Here is a 23,362-nt window from a genome sequence, read left to right as displayed (position 1 = left end):
CCACACCTGGAGTACTGTGTGCAGTTCTGGTCTCCAAATTTGAGGAAAGACATTCTGGCTATTGAGGGCGTGCAGGGTAGGTTCATGAGGTCAATTCCTGGACTGGCAGGACTACCTTACGCTGAAAGACTGGAGCGACTGGGCTTGTATACCCTTGAGTTTAGAAGACTGAGAGGGGATCTGATTGAGACAAAGATTATTAAAGGATTGGACACTCTGGAGGCAGGAAACATGTTTCCACTGATGGGCGAGTGCTGAACCAGAGGACACAGCTTAAAAATACGGGGTAGACCATTTAGGACAGAGATGAGGAGAAACTTCTTCACCCAGAGAGTGGTGGCTGTGTGGAATGCTCTGCCCCACAGGGCATTGGAGGCCCAGTCTCTGGATTCATTTAAGAGAGTTGGATAGAGCTCTCAAGGATTGTGGAATCAAGGGTTATGGAGATAAGGCAGGAACAGGATACTGATTAAGGATGATTAGCCATGATAATATTGAATGGTGGTGCAGGCTCGAAGGAGAGAATGGCCTACTCCTGCACCTATGGTCTATTGTCTTATCTAGGCAACACTTGCTGGAAAAACTCAGCAAGGTGTGGCAACATCTGTAGTGAGAAAGCAGAATTAATGTTTCAGATCCAGTGACCCTTCAAGCATAAAAAGTGACTCAATTCTCATTCTGAGGAACAGTCACTGGACCTGATTTACTCTCTCTCTCTCCATAGATGCTGCCAACCTGCTGACTTTTCCCAGCAATTTCTGATTTTGTTTCATTTCCAGCATCTGAAGTTCTTTGTTTTTTTGTTTACAGTCCAGGCAACAACCCAGTGAATCTCACCTGTAACCCCTCGAGTGTAATCACATTGAGTGTATAGTGTGGAAACCAGAATTACACATAGTACTCCAGCTGTGGTCTAACTAAAGCTTGATTCACAACCTCGCTGTCCTTATAATCTATGCCTCCACTGATAAAGGCAAGTGTCCCAGATGCCTTAACTACCATATTAACCTGCTTTGACACCTTCAGATATCTTTGAACAAACATCCCAAGATCCCTCCACTCCTCAGCTTTATAGTATTCTGCCAAAGAATTACTCCCTTGTTTTGTTACTTCTATCAAATCATCTCTCACTTATCAGGGCTAAATTCCATTTGCGACTGATCAGCCCACATGACCAATCTGTTTATATCTTCCTTTAATATAAGATCCCCTTCCTCACTTTCAAAAACCCAGTCAATTATCCTGTCATCTGCAAACATACTGATCAAACTCCCCCCTCAACACACTCATCTACATCATTTATATACATTGGCATTAATTTGTTAGCATGGATTTGGAATTGCAACTAGGAAGGAGAACAGAACATTGGAATAAATGGATCATTCTCAGGTTGGAAGTCTGTGACTGGTGGGGTACCACTAGTAAGAGTGCTTAGGCCCTAGCTATTCACAATCCATTTTAATGATATGGATGTGAGATCAATATAATATTTCCAAGTGTGGCAATGACAAAATTAGGGAACACAAGTTATGAGAAGGATCCAGAAGTTAAGGGATTTTAGACAGGCTAAGTGAGTGGGCAAGCACATGGCAGAATCAATGTTGAGTGGAATACTGTGAAGTTATCTGCTTTGCAAGGACAAACAGAAATGCTGAGTATTTCTTAAATGGTAAGAAATTGCCAACTGCTGATGCTCAGAAGGGCTTGGTTGTCTTTATTTATATAAGTCACATGCAAATGTAGTAAGCAATTAGGTAGATAAATCAATTTGTTGCTCCAGATTTAAATGCAGGAGTAAGAAAGCCCTATTTTAGTTCAACAGAGCCTCAGTAAGGCCTCATCTCACGTGTGGCTAGTTTTGCTCTCCATATCAAAGGAAGAACATACTTGTTATTCAGGGAGTACAACAAAGGTTCACCAGACCACCTCCATTTGCAGCAACAGTGGGAACAGGGAGATCAAGGACTAGGGGGCTGCCAGGAAGGTCAATTTTCATCTGAAATCATGAGGTCCAGAAGATTTATCCACATAGATTCCCATTTATGTTATCATTACATTTTTTAAACTTGTGGAATCAGTGGCCCCCTCAAAGACCGCATTAGGAAACTGGAGGAACTTCGGATCATTCAGAAGGCTGAGGAGGTGATAAAGAGGAGTTATAGGGAGATAGTCACACCTATGTTACAGGATAAAGGCAGCTGGGTGACCGTCAGGAGAGGGAAAGAGGATTAGCAGGCAGTGCAGGGACCCCCTGTGGCTGTTCCCCTCAAGAATAAGTATACCGCTGTGGTTACTGTTTTTGGGGGGACGACCAGGGGAAAGCCACAGTGACCAGGTTTCTGGTACTGAACCTGGATCTGTGGCTCAGAAGAGAAGGTGGGGGGAAAAGAATAGTAGATTCAATCGTAAGGAAGAGACAGAAGATTCTGTGGTCACAAGCTAGACTCCTGGATGGTATGTTGCCTCCTGGGTGCCAGGGTTAGGAATATCTTGGATCGAGTTAAGGGGAAGGGTGAGCAGCTAAAAGTCTTGGGACACATCGGTACCAATGAGATAAGTAGGGAAAGGGAAGAGGACCTGAAAAAGAGTATAGGAAGTTAGACTGGAAGCTCGAAGACAGGATGAGCAGAGTAGTAATCCCAGGATTGCTACTGGTGCCATGTGCTCATGAGGTTAGGAGTAGAGAGTATGCAGATGAACATGTGGCTGCAGGACTGTATAGGAGGGAGGGCTTAAAAAATGTGGATCATTGTGATACCTTCTGGGGAAGGTGGGACCTGTACAAGGAGGATGGGTTGCACTTTAACTGGAGGGGCACCAATATCCTTGGTTGGAGGTTTGCCAGAGCTCTTCAGGAGAGTTGAAACTAGATTGGCAGAGTGTGGGAACCTGAGCTATGGATCAGATGATGGACTAGGTAGTGAACAGCCAGATACACATGCAGAGAGTCTGCGAGGAGGGATAGGCACTCATTGGGGCAATGGTGCAGTCAGTATGATGGGTCGAAGTGTGCCTATTTTAATACAATTAATATAGGAATTAAGGGTGACAAACTCGAAGCATGGATCAGTTCTTGGAACTTTGATGATGTGGCCATGATGGAGGCTTGGATATCACAGGGGCAGGAATGATTGTTGGATGTTCCAGAGTTCAGATGTTACAAAGGATGTTTTTGCAGGGGGGAGAAGAGTGGCATTGCTAATCAGGGATACAATCACAGCTGCAGAAAGGGTGATTGCTGAGAACGGTTTGTCTACAGAGTCTATATGGGTGGAAGTCAGCAACAGGAAAGGAGCAGTCACTTTAGTGAGAGTTTTCTGTAGGCCCCCCGAATACCAACCGAGATACGGAGAGCAGATTGTGAGGCAGATTTTGGAAAGATGCAGGAGTAACAGGGTTGTTATCATGGATGACTTCAGCTTCCTTAATATTGACTGGAACCTCCTTAGTTCAAAATAGTTTGGATGGAGCAGTTTGTGTCAGGTGTGTCCAGGAACTGTTCCTGACACATTATGGAGATAGGCTAACTAGAGGGGAGGCCATTTTGGATTTCATGCTTGCCAACAAGCCATGCCAGGTGTCAGATCTCTCAGTGGGACTGCATTTCAGTCAGTGATCACAACTCACTGACCTTTGCTGTACTTTTGGAGAGGGATCGGAGCAGATGATATGGAAAAGTAATTGACTGGGGAGGGGGAATTACAATGCTTTTAGGCAGGAACTGAGGGGCCTAAATTGGGAATACATGTTCTCAGGGAAATGCACGACAGAAATGTGGAGGTTGTTTAGGAAGCACTTCCTGATTCTGCTGGACAGGTTTGTCCCACTGAGGCAAGGAAGGGATGGGAAGCTGAAAGAACCTTGGGTGACAAGGTAAGTGGAACATCTAGTCAAAAGGAAGAAGGAAGCTTACTTAAGATTGAGGAGGCAAGGATCAGATAGGGTTCTACAGGGTTACAAGGTAGCCAGGAAGGAACTGAAGAATGGACTTAGGAGATCCATAAGGGGCATGAGAAAGCTTTAGAACAGAACAGAACATTACAGCGCAGTACAAACCCTTCAGCCCTTAAATGGTCAGTGCAACAATCTGAAGCCGATCTATCCTATACCTCTCCATTTTCATCCATGTGTTTATCCAATTACCATTTAAAATGCCCCCAAAGTTGGTAAATCTACTACTGTTGCAGGCAGGGTGTTCCAAGCCCCTATTACTCTGAGTAAAGAAACTACCTTGGACATCCGTCCTATATCTATCACCCCTCAATTTAAAACTATGCAATGTTGTGCTCACCATCCTGTGAGGAAAAAGGCTCTCACTATCTACCCTATGTAATCCTCTGATTATCTTATATGTCTCACTCAAGTCACCTATCAACCTCCTTCTCTCTAACAAAAACAGCCTCAAGTCCCTCACCCTTTCCTGATAAGGCCTTCCCTCCATACCAGGCAACATGCTAGTAAATCTCCACTGAATCCCTACCGTTTTATATGTTGTTGCGTTGTTCTGGAACTTTGGAGAAAAAAAGTCAAAACAGCAGCACTTTTAAAAGGGAGAGGAACAGAACTGATACAGCAGTGAACCTGTGCAGTTACTACCTTTGCTGTTTGAATTCATGTATTGCTGTACATCAGAGTACATCTGGTAAAATTAACAAACAAATTCAAAACTGATCTTGGAGGAACCTGCTTGGGAGAGGTCACAGCACAGAGACAGATAAGCGAATAGCTTTAGGTGTGGCCTTGCCCGAAGTATGCAGTAGTGAACAGAGTGGCTTCTTTCTTGATTATATGTTTTATTGAGAGGAGTCTCTTGATTAAGCTTAAAATATAAGCCATAAGTATCAAGTTAGCCTGGAGCAGTATTTTGTAGAATAATAAGACAGTGCTATTTTCTGGGTCTGCAGATTGGGAGCAGCAAAATTGGCCCTTAGTAAAATGATATGCTCTTCTTGACGGATGTGGAAGTTTGGGGAGAGTTTGTGTTACAGATTATATCTGCAATAAATGCCATTGGTTGCGAATCCTATCAGATCGAATGGAATGGTTGGAGCGACAGTTAGAGGCAATGAGGAATTTACAAGAGCAAGGGGGTGTGATGGATGGCAGTTATATGAAGGGAGAAAAATCACAGATGCAGTCACATAGATAGGTGAACTCTAGGAAAAGAAGGAGAGGTCGTGTAGGAGTCTTTGGTGGCTATCCCTACTTCAAACAAGTATGCTGTTTTGGAATATGTAGGGGGTGTTGGGTTCTCAAGGAAACATAGCATGAACAGCCAAGTTTCTGGCATTGAGATTGGCTCAATGCAATGAGGGGTAAGTCGGGTTCCAAGACCGTTAGGGGACTCTAGTCAGAGGTACAGATGTTTCTGTGGCCAGTAGCAAAAAAATCAGAATGGTTTGTAGCTTCCCTGGTGCCAGGATCAAGGATGTCTCAGAGAGGGTGCAGAATACTCTCAAGGGGGGTTGGGGGGAGGGGAGGAGGAGGAAAAGAGAAAGAGGGTCCAGCAGGAGGTCACTGTACACATTAGAGCCAACAGCATAGGAAGGGAAAAAGTTGAGATCCTGAAGGGAGATAACAGTCATTTATTCGATCCATTGCTCCCAATGCAGTCTATTCCACATTGGGGAGACAGGACGCCTAATCGCAGAGCACTTTAGAGAGCATCTCCAGGACACCCGCACCAACCAGTGCCACCGCCCCGTGGCCGAACACTTCAACTACCCCTCCCACTCCACCGAGGATATGCAGGTCCTGGGCCTCCTCCATCACCACTCCCTTACCACCCAATGTCTGGAAGAACGCCTCATCTTCTGCCTCAGTACCCTCCAAGCCCATGGCATCAATGTGGATTTCACCAGTTTCCTCATTTCCCATCACCCCCCACCCCAGTTCCAAATTTTCAGCTAAGCACTATCCTCATGACCTGTTCCATCTGTGAATCTTCCTTCCCATCTATCCACTCCACCCTCCGACCTATCACTTTTACCTCTATCTCCATCAAATCATTGCACTCTCAGCTACCTTCTCCCCAGCCCCAGCCCCACCCCCCTCCCATTTATCTCTCCACCTCAGAGGCTCCCAGCCTCATTCCTAATGAAGGGCTTTGCCCGAAACGTCAATTTTTCTGCTCCTCGGATGCTGCCTGACCTGTTGTGCTCTTCCAGGACCACACTTTTGACTCTGATCACCAGCATCTACAGTACTCAATTTCACCCTGTGCTGCTCTTCCTTCTATGTTCAGACTGATCCCTGGGACAGTGAGATTATTCAAATGGAATTTGGTGGTGATCTCATTTAAGAATATAAAATTCTTTCAGGGCTTGACAGGGTAGAAAACAGGAAGAATGTTTCCCCTAGCTGTTAAGTCTAAAACTAGGGATACGCCCTCAGATTAAGATGTAGGCTATTTAAGACCAAGATGAGGAACCTCTTCATTCGGACAATAGTAAATCTTTTGAATTCCCAACTGCAGAGGGCTGTGGAATCTTTGAGTATGTTCAAAATGGAAATTGATAAATTTCAAGACAAAGATATCAAGGAATATGGGAATTGAGCAGGAAAATGGTATTCAAATGGATGATCAGAGAATAGACAATATAGACAATAGACAATAGGTGCAGGAGTAGGCCATTCTGCCCTTCGAGCCTGCATCACCATTCATTATGATCATAGCTGATCATCCTCAATCAGTATCCCGTTCCTGCCTTATTTCCATAACCCTTGATTCCACTATCCTCGAGCGCTCTATCCAACTCTTTCTTAAACGAATCCAGAGACTAGGCCTCCACTGCCTTCTGGGGCAGAGCATTCCACACAGCCACCACTCTCTGGGTGAAGAAGTTTCTCCCCATCTCTGTCCTAAATGGCCTACCCCTTATTTTTAAGCTGTAACCTCTGGTTCGGGACTCACCCATCAGCAGAAACATGTTTCCTGCCTCCAGAGAGTGTCCAATCCTTTAATAATCTTATACGTCTCAATCAGATCCCCTCCCAGTCTTCTAAACTCAAGGGTATACAAGCTCAGTCGCTCAAATCTTTCAATATAAGATAGTCCCGCCATTCCAGGAATTGACCTCGTGAACCTATGCTGCACTCCCTCAATAGCCAGAATGTCTTTCCTCAAATTTGGAGACCAGAACGGCACACTATTTCAGGTGCAGTCTCACCAGGGCCCTGTACAGCTGCAGAAGAACCTCTTTGCTTCTATACTCAATCCCTCTTGTTATGAAGGCCAGCATGCTATTAGCCTTCTTCACGACCTGCTGTACCTGCTTGCTTACTTTCATTGACTGGTGTACAAGAACACCTAGATCTCTCTGTACTGCCCCTTTACCTAACCTGACTCCATTTAGGTAGTAATCTGCCTTCCTGTTCTTGCCAAAGTGGATAACCATACAGTTATCCACATTAAGCTGCATCTGCCATGCATCTGACCACTTACCTAACCAGTCCAGGTCACCCTGAAATCTCCTAACATCCTCCTCACATTTCACCCTGCCACCCAGCTTAGTATCATCAGCAAATTTGCTAATGTTATTACTAATACCATCTTCTATATCATTAACATATTGTAAAAAGCTGCGGTCCCAGCACTGATCCCTGCGGTACCCCACTGGTCACCGCCTGCCATTCCAAAAGGGTGAAGTTTATCACTACTCTTTGTTTCCTGTCAGCCAACCAATTTTCAATCCAAGTCAGTACTTTGCCCCGAGTACCATGCACCCTAATTTTGCTCACTAACCTCCTATGTGGGACTTTATCAAAAGCTTTCTGAAAGTCCAGGTACACTACATCCACTGGATTTCCCTTGCCCATCTTCAGAGTTACATCAAAAAATTCCAGAAGATTAGTCAAGCATGATTTCCCTTCATGAATCCATGCTGACTCTGACCTATCCTGTTACTGCTATCCAGATGTGTCGTAATTTCATCCTTTATAATTGACTCCAGCATCTTCCTCACCACTGAGGTCAGACTAACTGGTCTATAATTTCCTGCTTTCTCTCTCACTCCTTTCTTAAAAAAAAGTGATACAACATTAGCCACCCTCCAATCTGCAGGAACTGATCCTAAATCTATCGAACTCTGGAAAATAATCACGATTTCTAGAGCCACCTCCTTCAGTACCCTGGGATGTAGACCATCAGGCCCCGGGGACTTATCAGCCTTCAGACTTAGTCTCTCCAACACCATTTCAGCTGTGATTAGTTGAATGACAGTTCAGAAGCTGAATGGCCTACCCTGTTCCTAATTTGGAGGTTTCGATGTTAGTGTCTAATTTAGAAGAAAACTTGAAGGTCATTGATTCGCTGCCAATTTGTCACAGAAATACAAACCTGTTGAGCTGCAAGTTTATTAACCGAATGCAAATAATAATTCTATGCAAATCAATGTCCTGCAGGGATCCAACCTTTTTAAAATTTACACATTTCAGATAGCTTGCAAGGAATTTTAGAATCTGAAAGCGTACTCTATTGTACTTCTGAAATTAACTTGAAATGGCTAGCAGGTGACCATGATTAAGCATTCTACTGCCCAATAACTCATGTTGTCATTTAAAAACACAGGATTATATTACTACTTTAAGAAAATGGGAAAAATCTTGACCTAAGTGTAAGATTTACGAAACTGAACATTAAGAATCAGTGGAAGAGTGCAAGAAGCAACATATACTTGGAAATGAGAATGCCAAGGAAAGCTAGGTCAATACAGATGTGCATTGTATCTGAAGGGCAGAGCTTGGGTACCTAGTTGCGCACTGATCACTGCACACATTGATATGCTCACAGACCCATTACTAATGCTCTACTGCTCTACTTTGTAGGAGTTGGAGTATATGCTGTAATGACATAGGCAGTACACATGAAGCGAGCACAATCAGCCCAATTCATCCTACAAAATCTTATTCACTTAATTCTGACAACTTGCACTAAAATTGAGAACTATTCAAAGACTAGTTGAGCAAGAGATCATCATACCGACACGATCATATCTTTCAGCATGTCCCACACTCCATTATTACCTATCAGGTATGCCCTGTTCAACCCGTGATAAAAACCCACCACAGTGTTTTTGGGAGGTTTGAGTATAAACTGCAGAGTTGTACACACCAAACATTACAAAAAGGCACAATCAGCCCAATCAAGCTTAAAATCCTGTTCACACACATCTGGGATCTTGTGTCCTTGGAGTCATCAACACTGACTCAGGACTTCATGAAGTCTCATGCAGTCAGGTGAACTATGCACGAGGAAAAATCTGACAGTTTATAACCTTCCACCCTTTCTTGTCTGATGAACCAATATTCCATTTAAACACAACTGAAAAGGGACAAGAACAAAGAACGCACTCTGGATTAAAAACTTTAGTGACCACAAGAGTGGCTCAGTAGCATCACTACTGACTGAACCATAGAGTCAAAGAGGTGTACAGCACGATTAACAGACCCTTTGATCCAACTTATCCATGCCAACCAGATATTCTACCCTAATCTGATCCCATTTTCCAGCACTTGGCTTATATCCCTCTAAACCCTTCCTATTCCGATACCCTTTTAAGTGTTGTAATTGTACCAGCACCCAATACTTCCTCTGGCAGCTCATTCCATACACACACCATCCTCTACCTGAAAAGGTTGCCCGTTTAGTGCCTTTTAAATCTCCCCTCCCCACCCATTCCCCCTCACCTTACACCTACACCCTCTAGTTTTGGACTCCCTCATCTCAGGGAAAAGACCTTATCTATTTACCCTACTCATGAATAAAAAAAGAATATTTCTGCCAGACTAGGACTATGGCAGATAATGAAAGCAGCAAAGCAGAAAAAATGTTATTTCATCTCAACCTCACTAAATTTCATGTACCATAAATACCTCTGGCAGTATTGGTAGGTGTAACCAATATACAGTAGAGACGAAGTCTTATATTGACAGTGAAGGGGACATCCACTGTAAAAGGTAGCATTAACACTGTGCTACACAGGAAGGATTAAGACCACTTATAGCAGCCCAAGACTGAGAAACAATGAAGTGCTGCCAGCTATCAACATCAGCATTGTATTTAACCACAATCTGTAAATTAGTGGCCAAACATATACCTCACCTGACAACCAAGGTTAAAAGATAAAAAAAGACTGCAGATGCTGGAATCCAAAAGAGAGAGGTAGGAGGGCTGGGAGGACACAGAAACTAGGCAGCATCAGTGGTCGAGAAGTTGATGTTTCGGGTGAAACTCTTCTTCCGGACTGGGGGTGATGAAGTGGGGATAGGTGAAGACAAGTAGAGGGTATGACCTGGTTGGCCAATGGGAGGAATGAATCCGGTTGGTGGCAGGGAGCAGTGGAAGGGATGGAGAGGAGCTCAGTGAGCCATAAACTTAGGGAGCAGTTCACTGAACAGCACAGCCAGGGCCACAGGGGCTGACTAAACCTCCCAATCACTGCCCATTTCGATTCCCCCAACCGCTCCCTTTCCTTGACCTCCTCCATTGCCAAAACAAATCACAGCGCAAATTGAAGGAACACCACCTCATCTTCCACCTGGGCAACCTAGAGCCCGGAGGATTCAACATTGAGTTCGCCAATTTTAAGTAACCTCCCTCCCTATCCTCTGACTCTATTCCAGCCCCTCCCCATCCTTCCATCATCCCCATCATTCCTTGCATTGACCAACCAGGTTGTATCCTCTACCTGCCTTTGCCAATCCCCACTTCACCACCCTGTCCCCGCCTCCCCCTTTATCTGCAGCTTCCCCAACACTTACCCTCAGTCCTGAAGGTGGTTGACACCCAAAACAGACTTCTCCACCTCCTAATGCTGCCTGGCTTGCTATGTTCTTCCAGCCTCCTGTCCAACTTACAACCAAGGTTGAGTGCCAACTGCATTTCAGTGAGTGTAGGAAAGCATGTAATGAGCATCAACAAACATACCGAAAAGTGGGGCACCAACTTGATGAAACTACAACACAAGACTTTACACTTGCTAAATCACAGCAGCAGTATTTCATCAACAGACTTAAGCATGGCACTATTTGATAAAACACTGCTATCCAGCAACACACTTACTACAAAAAGGATCATTTTGTCCATGAGCCAATTGCAGTTTGCTAGGGGTTATAAAATAATCAGGTATTCGTTAGAACGGCTCCATTTGTAAAGCAAAATTGTAGTTGCAAAGTATTTTACAACAATCCCGGAGCATTACAAGACAATATAAATGCAAACTCTATCTTTTCTTTCTGGATAAACAAGCACAATCATAAAACATATCACAAATTCAGTTCCTAAGCAACTCACCTTTTCTCATTCCCATAAGATTTTTGTGCAACCTTAGCATGTAGAATTAGTACAGTTTGATCGCCACGCTCCTTAAGATAATTTCGCATTGCTTCCCTAAATAAACATTCAATAAGGAATTCAGATTTAAACTCATGGTAAGTTCAAGCAAGAGTTAAATCTTCACAATAGATTTCTATAGACTGCAAAAATAGGTGTGCATAAAAATTAATTTACAACTTGGTATAAAATTTGCAAATATGACATTAGTTTTTGAAGAAAAAAATCTTTTCTTCAATAAGACTTAAAAATACTTCAAGAGCCATAAACACAGATTGAAATTGCCACTTTGAGTAATTAAAGGTCACAGAAGAAACTAATGTTAAATTAAGTGATTTACTCAAAAGGCAAAAACAAATTTGAGACATCATTTCACATTTCTCAATCTATGTTATCAACTATACCCAAAATAACTCCCTGCCCAAAGCACAAAAAAATTTCGAAGAATGAAATGCACTCAATATACACAATGGTAGAAATAAGGTTTCATAAGTATATTGAGCTATTTCGATAGACTTCATACAACAGTCACCACAGAAAATTTAGATATTTCATAGAGTTAGAGAGATGTACAGCATGGAAATAGACCCTTCGGTCCACCTTGTCTGTGCCGACCAGACATCCCAACCCAATTTAGTCTCACCTACCAGAACCTGGTCCATATCCCTCCAAATGCTTCGAAATTGGTTGGGTATAACTTTGGCCCCCAGTATTAAACTTATAACATTAGTGCAAGACATTTTTACAGTTTTTCCCCACGTATTTTAAACTGTAACCCAAGCTGCATGTTCTGTTGCAACACAATAACGTAACTGTGAAGCGGTCGGTGGAATTTTTGTCTTTAAACTAAAATTATAGTGATGCACAACACACCAACGTAACAGAACCTTACCTGGTAAGGCGTTTGGGTTGAGGTCGCTCCCCAAATTTCCTGCAAAGCAAACATTAAAAAAGTGCATTAATAAATTGTAAATCCAAATTTCAAAACTGCTACAACTGTCACCAAGAACATTTCTCTATACCCAAAAACACCCTTCACCCCATATACGAGGATATATTTTTCTTGCCATCAGGACCCAAAGCCAAAATTTTAATCCATCTAATTTTCCAAGATTTTCCTCTTAAATTCATGTGTCAACCTTCCTTAGTCACAAATCTGGCACAATTCAAAGCTGCAGATAGTCTAAGCTCCATAAATTGCAAGCCAGGTAACCCACTTGAATCTCAAACTGAATTATTACTTTATATAAAATAAACTGAAATACTACTTCACAATACTGGACTAACAAGATGCAAACAGGGCACGAACACTACACAACTAAATAATCTGCCAACACTTGCTGATCAACCTAATTTTATTGTGACTTGATTCTGCAAAGTGATTAGGTTAAAAAGTAGGCTGAGATGACAAGTTCAAATAGTCAAATTAAGAATTGGTATTTTGCCACACTTGCAGTGGACAGACTCAAATGGAGTTCTACATTTTGGGCATTACATCTCCAAGGGTCACAGCTACAGACCAAATATGGGTAGATAGAGAGATCAGTCATGGGCTAAATAAATTGGGATAAAGCCTCTTATGTCTTGCTCCCTTTTGTAGGAGATTAGGAACATCATCTCCACAAATGCAGTAAAGTATAGAATAGATCCAATAAAGCTAATAAACACTAAAATCCTTGAATTCTGATATAGCTGCATATACCATGACATCAAGATAGACATGAAAGGGGATGATAACAGCTCACTTTATCTCAGCCTTGGTTCACTTACATACTCTGGACCTGAACTGCAAGGTTAGAGGTTTAAACCTTACTCTAGATATTTAATTTTTCATTTGAATGCAGGAGTAAGATGCGCTGCACTGCTAAATATACCTTCTTCCAGATGTGATTTTAAAACTGTGGCAACACCTGCCCCTCAAGGGATTGTAAAAGATCCCATAACATCATGAGAAGTTTATCAAAGTTAATTTAAGATTATCTAAAGCTCATTTTCTTGCCTTTTTTTGCTATTACGGGTACCATGTGGTGAGCAAATCAGTGTCTATGCTGCTTTACATTTCAAAGAATTGGGTTTCAAAGTACGTCTATTAGCAAAGAAGTGGTTTGGGGTGACCTGACACCACTCAGATACAAGTCTATTATTCCTTCCAAAGCTATTCAAAGGCAGGTTTTTCTTTTGTAATTTTAGTTTGCAAAGAACATACCAAAATCAATATTGCAATATCCTCAGTTAATATTAAAGAAATGCATATGGTTGTTAGAAAGCAACTGTAGAGGTCAAAAATGGAGAAGGAGGATAACCATAATGCTGTGGTACATATTTCTTCCCCATGGAAATTCCTTGAAGAATTAGGTTCAATTTTCAGAAGATTTGTTTTACTAAGTAAATTTTATATATTTGCATTAAAACGAATGCAGATCTTATGCAAATCTTCATTTAAGAAATTTTCCAAATGGGATCCTACAAAGAAAGTACACTACCAATCCGACATCACCAACTGATTGAGGTTTTATTTTGGAACTGCCTCTATTGTTCCAGAGGCTTCAAATCTGTTAAGTCTCTTTTAGCAATTTGCAACTAAAATATGGCCAAATTCTAATTTACTGTGTAACCAGTTGCTGTAAACATAAGACCATGTTACTGCACTCCATTTGGGACATGGAAAGATTGGATAATCATGAGTGAGGAAGAATTAAATGACGAGATACACAGTACGGGCAGCAAGACATGCAATTCAAACATCACTTGTACTTTATTATCAACATTTGTCCATTGGTATTGAAAAGCTGCTCATTTACACAAGGATTATTTTAAAACACAAGCTACAATGGCAGTGTTTCAAATTACAGTATCAATAAGAACTTGCATTACATAGTTAAAAATCACAACACCAGGTTATAGACCAACAGATTTATTTGGAAGCAATAGGTGAAGAAGGAGCAGCCTTCTGAAAGCTAGTGCTTCCAAGTAAACGTGTTGGACTATAACCTGGTGTTGTGTGATTTTTAACTTTGCACACCACAGACCAACACCAGCACCTCCAAATGATTGCATTAAATAGGATTTCTGGTTTAGAATAGAATACTTCGCTAACAATGAAGTCAACTGGTGGGAAAAATAGATTAAGAGGTTAGTTAAAAGTTTGGCTGAAGAGATGAACAGGGCAGCACAGTGGCTCAGTGGTTAGTATTGCTGCTTTACAGTGTCAGAGACTGACTTGCTTTCACAATGTAGGGATTCCATGATGTGAAAAAGACAAGGGAAAGGAGAATGCAGAATATTTCAGGAAGAAGTGACATTCCTTCCATGTAGCTTTATTGTACAGAAAAGCATGGTCTTTACTGGTTATCTGATTCTCTGTTACAGAACACCACCCATTATTCTTTCCAATTGTGAACTTCAACATATCCCTGACCACATTTCCTCCTGGCACCAGGTCTATCCTTCTTCTAAACTTCCTCGCTTTCTACCTCCTGCATTTCCTACAATTCAAATTGATCCTGTCAACAGCATTTGAGCTATTTTCATCTCTGTAACCAATTCCTCATATCTGTGTAAATCAGTACTTTTTCCACTTAGTTGCTTTTTTGTTGTGCAATTTAACTACTTGCACAATTTAGGTTGGAGGCTCTCTGCAACTACCATATTTTGGGATTCCCTTGTTAATGCTTGAAAGATCCAGTGCTGAAGGTCAGTTGAAAGACAAATAAATCAATTAAAAGCAGAAAATGGTTAAAACAGATGAAGTGCCAGTAAATTCATGAAAGTAGTAAAATGCAAAGTAGTAAAATGCAAAACCTCTTCTTAATTCCAATATAAAAATATAGCACTGATAATGAAAATGTGCATAATTCAAGCTGTATTCAAATACTATTTAAGAAAGGAGGTAAGGAAAGCCAAGGAACTGTAGACTGGTAAGCCTGACATCGGTAAGTGGGCAAGTGGTTGGAGGGAATCCTGAGGGATGGGACTTGCATGTATTTGGAAAGACAAGGACTAATTAGAGAGAGTGAACATGGCTTTGTGCATGGGAAATCATGTCTCATGAACTTGATTGAGTTTCCTGAAGTAACAATGAAGAGACTTGATGAGCACAGAGCTGTGAGCATAATCATTTTGGAGTTCATTACGGCTTTTGCCATTTATATAAACCTCTATGGATATGTATGGATGTGAACACAGAAGGTATCGATAAGTTTGCAGGTGACACCAAAATAGCGGACAGTGATGAAAGTTACAGAGTACCACAAAATCTTGTTCAGATAGGCCAATGGAGTTTCATTTAGATATACGAGGTCCAGCATTTTGGAAAAGCAAATCTTAGCAGAACTTATACACTTAATGGTAAGGACCTGGGCAGTGCTGCTGAACAAAAAAGACCTCAGTGCAGGTTCATAGTTCCTTAAAAGTGGAGTCGCAGGTAGATAGTGAATGTAGCATTTGGTATGTTTTCCTTTATTGGATTCAGCATTGAGTATAGGAGTTGGGAGGTCATGTTCAGCTTGAACAGGACATTAGTTAGGTCACTTTTGGAATACTGTGTGCAATTCTGGTCTCCCTCCTATCGGAAAGTTGTGAAACTTGAAAGGATTCAGAAAAGATTTACAAGGATGTTGCCAGGGTTGGAGGGTTTAGGCTACAGGGAGAGGGTGAATAGGCTTGGGCTGTTTGCCCTGGGCACCAGAGGCTGAGGGGTGACCTTATAGACGTTTATAAAATCATGAGGGACATGGACAAGGTCTTTTCACTGGATTTGGGGAGTCAGGAACTGGAGGGCATAGCTTATCTTCCATTGGGCAGAAGATACAAAAGTTTGCAAACACGTACCAAAGGATCCAAGACAGCTTCTTCCCCACTTATGGAGACTTATGAATGGACCTCTCACATTAGAGCTTATCTTCCTCCACATCTTGTGTGTGGCTGGAACACTATATTCTGCATTGTGTTCTTTTGTAAAAGATGCTTTGTCTGGATAGCATGCAAAACAATACTTTTCACTATATCTCAGTTCATGTGACAACAAATTAAATCAAAATTAAGTTCATATTAAATCCTGCTTGTTATCACTCATTCCTTTGTTAGTGTCTACTTCTGGAATTAAACCTGCACTTTATTTGTTCATCATCGTAATTTCCTCAATCCGATGAATTTCTCCAGCCTCTGCTTTTAAGTGCCTACATTTACTTTAGCTATTCTCTTTCTTTTTATATACTCAAGTTCTCATTTATATATCTTTGTTTTTATAGCTAGTTTACTTTGATATTCTACTTTCTCCCTTTTTATTAACTCTTCGATAGCCATTTTCTGGTTCCTAAAACATTTCCAAACCTCAGACTTGTTACTTTTGTTTTATATCAGCTCTTCTCTTAAACACTATTCTTAACTTCCTGAGTTATGGATATGTGTCTCTCGCTGAATTATTTTTCAATGGAATGTATTTTAGCAAACTAAATTGGTCAAACTTCTATTTTATCTTCTTGGGACAGCAAAAAATTGTACAAATCAGTGTATTTGTAAAATGAACACTTCCCATCATTGAAGAATCAATACAAATATTTCAAAGCAACTTGAAGTACAGGATGACTTACTTCCAAACTCTTATTCAATGTCATACCAAGAGTCACAAAATATTTAGGTTAATGGTAGTCAATTTTCATGAAACCATAAAATCTAGAATAAACTTCATATTTCACCACAGAATAAATTTACAGCACAAAAGGAATTCATTTCATCCGGTATGTTGGTGTAAGCCAAACAAGCCAGCTAACCAAATTTCACTTTCTAGCACAAGTGCACAGCAGTTATGGAAAGTGAAGTCATTTACCTTTTTTAGACAGTGAATTCGAAACCTTCCATTACCTTTAGTCTGAAAGAATGTCACTTTAATGCTCTAATTCTTCTGCCTGCCACTTTATTTCATTTAGTTTTTGCAAACTCTTCCTGTTCTTATAATCCATGTCCATGGTTAATAAACAAAAATATACAGTACATTCTGTCTACCTGATCTCTTACTTTCCAGATTCTGATGACTTGTACTCCAAGGGCCCTCTGCTTCCCAGTATCTTTTCATTTGTGTATTTCTTTGTTCTTCCCAAACCAATAATGTCACTTCTCAGGACTGAATTCTATTTGCCACTTTTTTGCCCACCAGACCAGTCCATTAATATCTTCTCACAAACTACAATTTTTGTATAATCTGCAAATGCAATTACATTCTTTACATTTACATCTAAATGTCCTGAAAGCAACAGGCAAGTATTGACATCCTAGTCACAAAATGCACTGCCCACTGCTTTCTACAACTGAGGCAATTTCAGATCCAATTTGAGTCACTCTTGGATCCCATCAGCCTTAGTTTATTAATGTGGCATGTGTAACCTTGTCAAAATCCACAGATTCCATCAAAAATATTACCTCCTCAAAATTAAAAGAGGGTAGCAAGTAGAATCAAAGTAGTCAGAAATAATCACCCCTGAACAAATCCAGGTTGACTGCCCTCTCTTAATTCATTTAAGTAAGCATTCAACTAATGAGAATGAGAATATCACTCTTGAGATGGTTCACAGATCATTAGGTAACTGCAGTCCCTCTGTGTATCTAGATAGTGGTAATGCAGGAAACTTATTGAAACTACATCAGAATGGACCCAAGATATTATACACGAAGGGCAGCACAGTGGTTCACCGGTTAGCACTGCTGCCTCTCAGCACCAGGGACCCAGGTCGATTCCTGGCTCGGGTGACTGCGTGGAGTTTGCACATTCTCCCCATGTCCGCGTGGGTTTACTCCGAGTGCTCCTGTGTTTCCTCCCACAATCCAAAACATGTGCAGGTCAGGTGAATTGGCCATGCTAAATTGCCCAATGTGTCAGGTGCATTAGTCAGGGGTAGAGGTAAGGAGATGGGTCAAGGTCAGTATGGACTTGTTGGGCGAAGGGCCTGTTTCCACACTGTAGTCAGTCAATCTAACCGAATTACTGATACTAAAAAGCAAATTCCGTCACTGATCGTTTCTATTAATTCAAAAACCACAATACAGATTATTGATTGGTTTCAAGTTTAGTTTAAGAACATTAGGAATAGACAGCACTACTGCTGCATATGTACCTTGTAGAAGTCTCAAAATTATTGGCAAATATTCTCCAGGACACATTTTATCTCCAGTTGGGCAATATGACTTGATTTTGTAAGGGGAAGATCATTGCTAATAAATTTGACTGAGTTTTTTGAGGTGGTGACTAGGTGTGTAGATGAGGGTAGTGCACTTGCTGTAGTTTACACCGACTTCAGTAAAGCTTGTATCAAAGTCTCACATAGCAGACTGGTTAAGAAGCTAAAAGCCAGGGGATCCAGAACAATTTAGAATCAAAACTGGCTTACCAGCAGGAAGTTGAGGGCGATGATGGAAGGGCATTTGTGTAACTGGAAGTCTGTACCAGAGATCAGTACTAGCTTCCTTGCATTTGTAGCGGATATTAATAATCTAGACATGAATACAAGAGGCATGATCAGATGACAAAAATAAAATTGATGGTGTGGTAGATAGCAGGGAAAGCCTTCGACTACAGGACAATATAGATGAGCTGAAAATTCAACTGAGCAGCAAACTAAATTTAATCTCAAAAAGTGTTGGTGATGCATTTTGGGAGGATTAACAAGGCAAGGGAATACACATTGAATAAAAGGACCCTAGGAAGCACAGCGGATGAGAAGAACATTGGTGTGCATGTCCACAGATGCTTGAAAGCAATAAGGTGAATAAGGGGGCACATGGGATACTTGTCTTTATTAGTCAAGGGCTTTGAACACAATAGCAAGGTTATGATGGAACAGTATATAACATCAGTTAAGTCACCATTGGAGTATTATGTGTAGTTATGGTCACCAGGCGAGGAGGAGGTACGAGACGGAGGAGATGGGTGGCAGAGGAAATTCTGCTGGATGTTGCCTGTGCTGGAGTGTTTCAACTATGGAGAGACACTGGGAAGGCTGGGGTATTTTGCCTTAGAGCGGGGAAGGCTGAGGGAGGATCTGATTAAAATGTACAAAGTTCTAAGGTATATAGACAAAGTAGATGGGGTGAAGCTTTCCCATTAGACGAGGGATCAATAACCAGGGAGTTCAGTTTCAAGATAAGTGGTGAGTGGTTGAGACAGGATTCGATTGAAACCATTTTCACCCAGAAGGCTACGGGTTCCTGGAACTTTATGTCTGAATGGATGATAGAGGTGGGAATTAGAACATAGAACTATACAGCACAGAACTGGCCCTTTGGCCCTCGATGTTGTGCCAACCTATGAACTAATCTAAGCCTGTCACCCAACACTATCCCATCATCAACCATACACTTAAGGACTGTTTCAATGCCCCTAAAGTGGCTGGGTTAACTACATTGTCAGGCAGGGCATTCTACTCCCTTACCACTGAGTAAAGATCCTGCCTCTGACATCTGTCTTTAATCTATCACCCCTCAATTTGCAGCTCTGCCCGCCCATTCAAGCCAATGTCATCATCCTAAGAAAAGACTCTCACTGTCTAACCTACGTAATCCTCTGATCATCCTGTATGTCTATTAAATCCCCTCTTAGCCTTCTTCTCCCCAATTAGAGCAGACATAGGTCCCTCGGCCTTTCCTTATAATTGAAACATCAGCCTACAGAGCTACAAGCCAAGAAATGGAAAATGGGATTAAAATCAATGGATGCCTGAAGACCAGCACGATGGGCTGACGGATCTTTCTGTACTGCAAATACTTTATGACTTTACAAAGATTGCTTAAGAATAAATCTTTATCAATTATTTTATTCTTTTAGTTATATTACATTGAACGATATTTGCTCTTCAATGGATTTTAAGTGGTAGACTGTGCAGGACTGGGACGAGGGTCCAACAGTTTGCTGTAATCAGAACCACACTCTGGAAAATGAAACACATACAGATTACAGTCCATTCCAGTCTGGCACAGTGTTATCAACTGTTTAAGACAGAAAAAGCCATCATTCCAATTGCTGCATTTCAACTTTTTGTTTAATGATTGAGAATATAACAAAAATAACTTTGTTGTGTACAAAGAAAATAACAAACTTGAAATTCAGAACTCAGCAGGATTTAGAAAATCCATCCCAAAGGAAAAATTCTAAATGGTTACTACTCCTAAACAAAGCCAAAACTGGTTCCACAAACATGCTCAGAATATATCTACAGATGCAGGAAATGGCTTCAAGGCTCAGACAAAATTTCCAACTCTGGAAATTAAACAGTAGAGAAACAGATTTGAAGGCACAGCATGCAGAAATGGCAAGAACGTGAAAAACCACAGAGCTAAGTATGGATAACCAAATGATTTTATGGGAAATAACAAGTAAAGTACTTTTAGTAATTTGTGGACCTGCACTTTATCCAGATCAAAAATTTTAAAAAGTTAGAATTGCTTTGAAAAGGTAACTTGGCAAAAGTTGATTAGAACTACACCTTCCAATGATTACATTTTGGTCCTACAGTTATATCCAGAAGAGACATTACTCATGAGATAATTAGGGCCATCTCAAAATTGCAGCAAATGCAGAATCTATTTTAAACAATTCAAAAGGAGGAATTTCCTCTAATAATTGCCCATTAGATTTGCCCTTGCACAGTTGCTCATAAGTCATGACCATAACTTCTCTTCTGTTTACTACCTTTACTTGATACATAAAAAAATGAAAACCACAGAGCAACAATTCCTCATACTTGAAACATTTGTGGAAAATAAACGGTTAATGCCAAACTTAGAGTTTATCCAGCTTTCTCCATTTGCAATAAGTTGTTTTTTTTTAAAATTCATTCAGGATGAGAGCTGCTATCAAAGCATTTATTGCCTATCCCTAATTGCCCAGAGGGCAGTTAAGAGTCAACCACATTGCTATGGATCTGAAGTCACATGTAGGTCAGACCAGGTGAGAATGGCAGTTTCCTTCCCAAAAGGACATTAGTGAAGAAGATGGGTTTTTCCAACAATCGACAAAGGAATCAAAAAGTCAGTGGACTCTTAATTCTAGATTTTTACTGAATGCACATTTCACCATCTGCCATGATGGGATTCGAATCAGAGTCTCCAGGACATTATTCGGGTCTCTGGATTAACAGTCTAGTGATTATATTAATAGGCCATCACCTCCTGCTCTGGGTATATTTACTGCAGGTACTTGAAATCAACCATCCATGAGAAAGCAAGTTGCCATCCTGATTTGACTTTGTCAATAGAATGGTCTCTGCAGGCCCATATTCAAATCTTTTGCCTGAACAATATATGTATGCTCAACTGACTGTTTACCTCGTCAAGGCAGCACTGCCTTCAAACACCTAAATGGAAACTATTTAATTTGGTTAGCATACTGCCTCTGGGGGGAACAAGTTAGCTTGTTTACATACTGTAGTTATCAATAACAGAATTGCCACAAAGTCTTGAAGCCTCAAGCACAAGATACTTTCCCACTGTACCTGTTTTTCTGTGCAAGTCTACAACATTAATCTGTTCAGTTGAAATATATAATGTCTTTCATCCAGAATGTACCTACACAGCTCAAATTCTCCCAATATTTGGCCAGAACGCTACCTAGTTTTCTCATCCTATCCTCAGCTAATGCTGTTATAACAAGTGCAATGCAGCTACTTAAGTTTAAGAACAGTTGTTGCACAAAGTTAATGTGCCCTGTTGGTAAACCAAGATATGCAACCCTGAGAAAACCTATGCACATAGTCCTGTCCAACGATTTTAAAGTCTCAATTAAATACCTGTAAAGTCAATGGGATGAAACATTCTAAACACGATTGCAGAAGTAAGCTTAGAAGATTTCTCATAGATCCAACTACGCAAGAGATGTTGCTTCAAAATTGCTGCAGATTCACAAAAATGTGGTGTGCCAATTCAACTTCAATTGCAAACTAGACAGAAGTTTTTCTGATTAAAGCCTGCTCTTCATATCTTGAGCCACACTATGTCTACATCCAGTGGTGGCTCATCAATTTCCTCTGTGCAGATATCTTCAGTTTTGTTTTCTACCAATCCCTCACTTTCCCACTAGGTTGAAGAAAATAAAATGGCAAAGGATGAAACTGGATTCCACATTATCTCATCAATATACTTAATTTGAATGTCAGAGTTAAAATCTCAACACCAGGTTACAGTCCAACAGTTTATTTGAAAATACAAACTTTCGGGGCGTTGGTCCTTCTTCAGGTGGCTAGAGGGACAGGATCATAACACACAATTTATAGTAAAAGATCAGTGTCATACAACTGTCACAATGTATTGTAAAAACATAGATTGCTGTTAAATCTTTAATCACTTAGAATGGGAAAGAAGGTTACGATTCATTAATATATAAATCCCAGAACTTCTTTCGTCACAGTCCAAAGCACTAGCTACCTGACGAAGGAGTAGTGCTCCAAAATCTTGTATTTTCAAATAGACCTGTTGGACTATAACCTGGTATTGTGTGATTGTTAACTTTGCCCACCCCAGTCCAGCACTGGCACCTCCACATTAAATGTCTGAAAAAGTCAGTTCATAAAGGTTAGTTTCATGCCTGCTGTGAGCACCTGGCAGAAGCAGCAGTGTCACAGAAGTGGGAAAAGAGAAGCAAAAGTAAAATAATGCAGATGTTAGAAATCTGAATTTAAAACAGAAAATACTGGAAACACTCATAGGTGTCAGCCAGTACCTGTGGACAAAAAGTTAAAAATCATACAACACCAGGCTATAGTCCATTAGGTTTATTTGGAAGTACTAGCTTTTGGAGCACTACTCCATCAGGTAAGTATGGAGCAGGATCATAAGACAGTGTTTAAAGCAAAAGATTACATTGTCATGAATGCAACTGATACGATATACAGTAGAGGAACCTTGGTAAAAACAATGACTGCAGATGCTGAAAACCAAATACTGGATTAGTAGTGCTGGAAGAGCACAGCAGTTCAGGCAGCATCCAACAAGCAGCGAAATCGACGTTTCAGGCAAAAGCCCTTCATCAGGAATCTTGATTATCCA

At 40.9% G+C, this 23,362-nt stretch overlaps 1 protein-coding gene across 2 annotated transcripts in view; it reads right to left on the bottom strand.

Annotated features, from left to right (window-relative positions):
• Window positions 1-23,362, bottom strand: part of rbpjb (recombination signal binding protein for immunoglobulin kappa J region b) — a 93,207-nt gene that overhangs the window by 50,973 nt on the left and 18,872 nt on the right. For both annotated transcript variants that reach the window (XM_072565862.1, XM_072565944.1), the window contains exons 2-3: window positions 12,225-12,263; window positions 11,294-11,389 (exon numbers count right to left, since the gene is read on the bottom strand). In XM_072565862.1, coding sequence (XP_072421963.1) covers window positions 11,294-11,389; window positions 12,225-12,263 — 135 coding nt within the window. The remainder of the gene's footprint in view (window positions 1-11,293; window positions 11,390-12,224; window positions 12,264-23,362) is intronic.

Source organism: Chiloscyllium punctatum, chromosome 1 (genome assembly GCF_047496795.1).
Source record: "Chiloscyllium punctatum isolate Juve2018m chromosome 1, sChiPun1.3, whole genome shotgun sequence".
Classification (NCBI taxonomy): domain Eukaryota; kingdom Metazoa; phylum Chordata; class Chondrichthyes; order Orectolobiformes; family Hemiscylliidae; genus Chiloscyllium; species Chiloscyllium punctatum.
The sequence above is the reverse complement of the archived record's forward strand: the minus strand, read 5'-3'. Positions and strand labels throughout refer to the sequence as shown.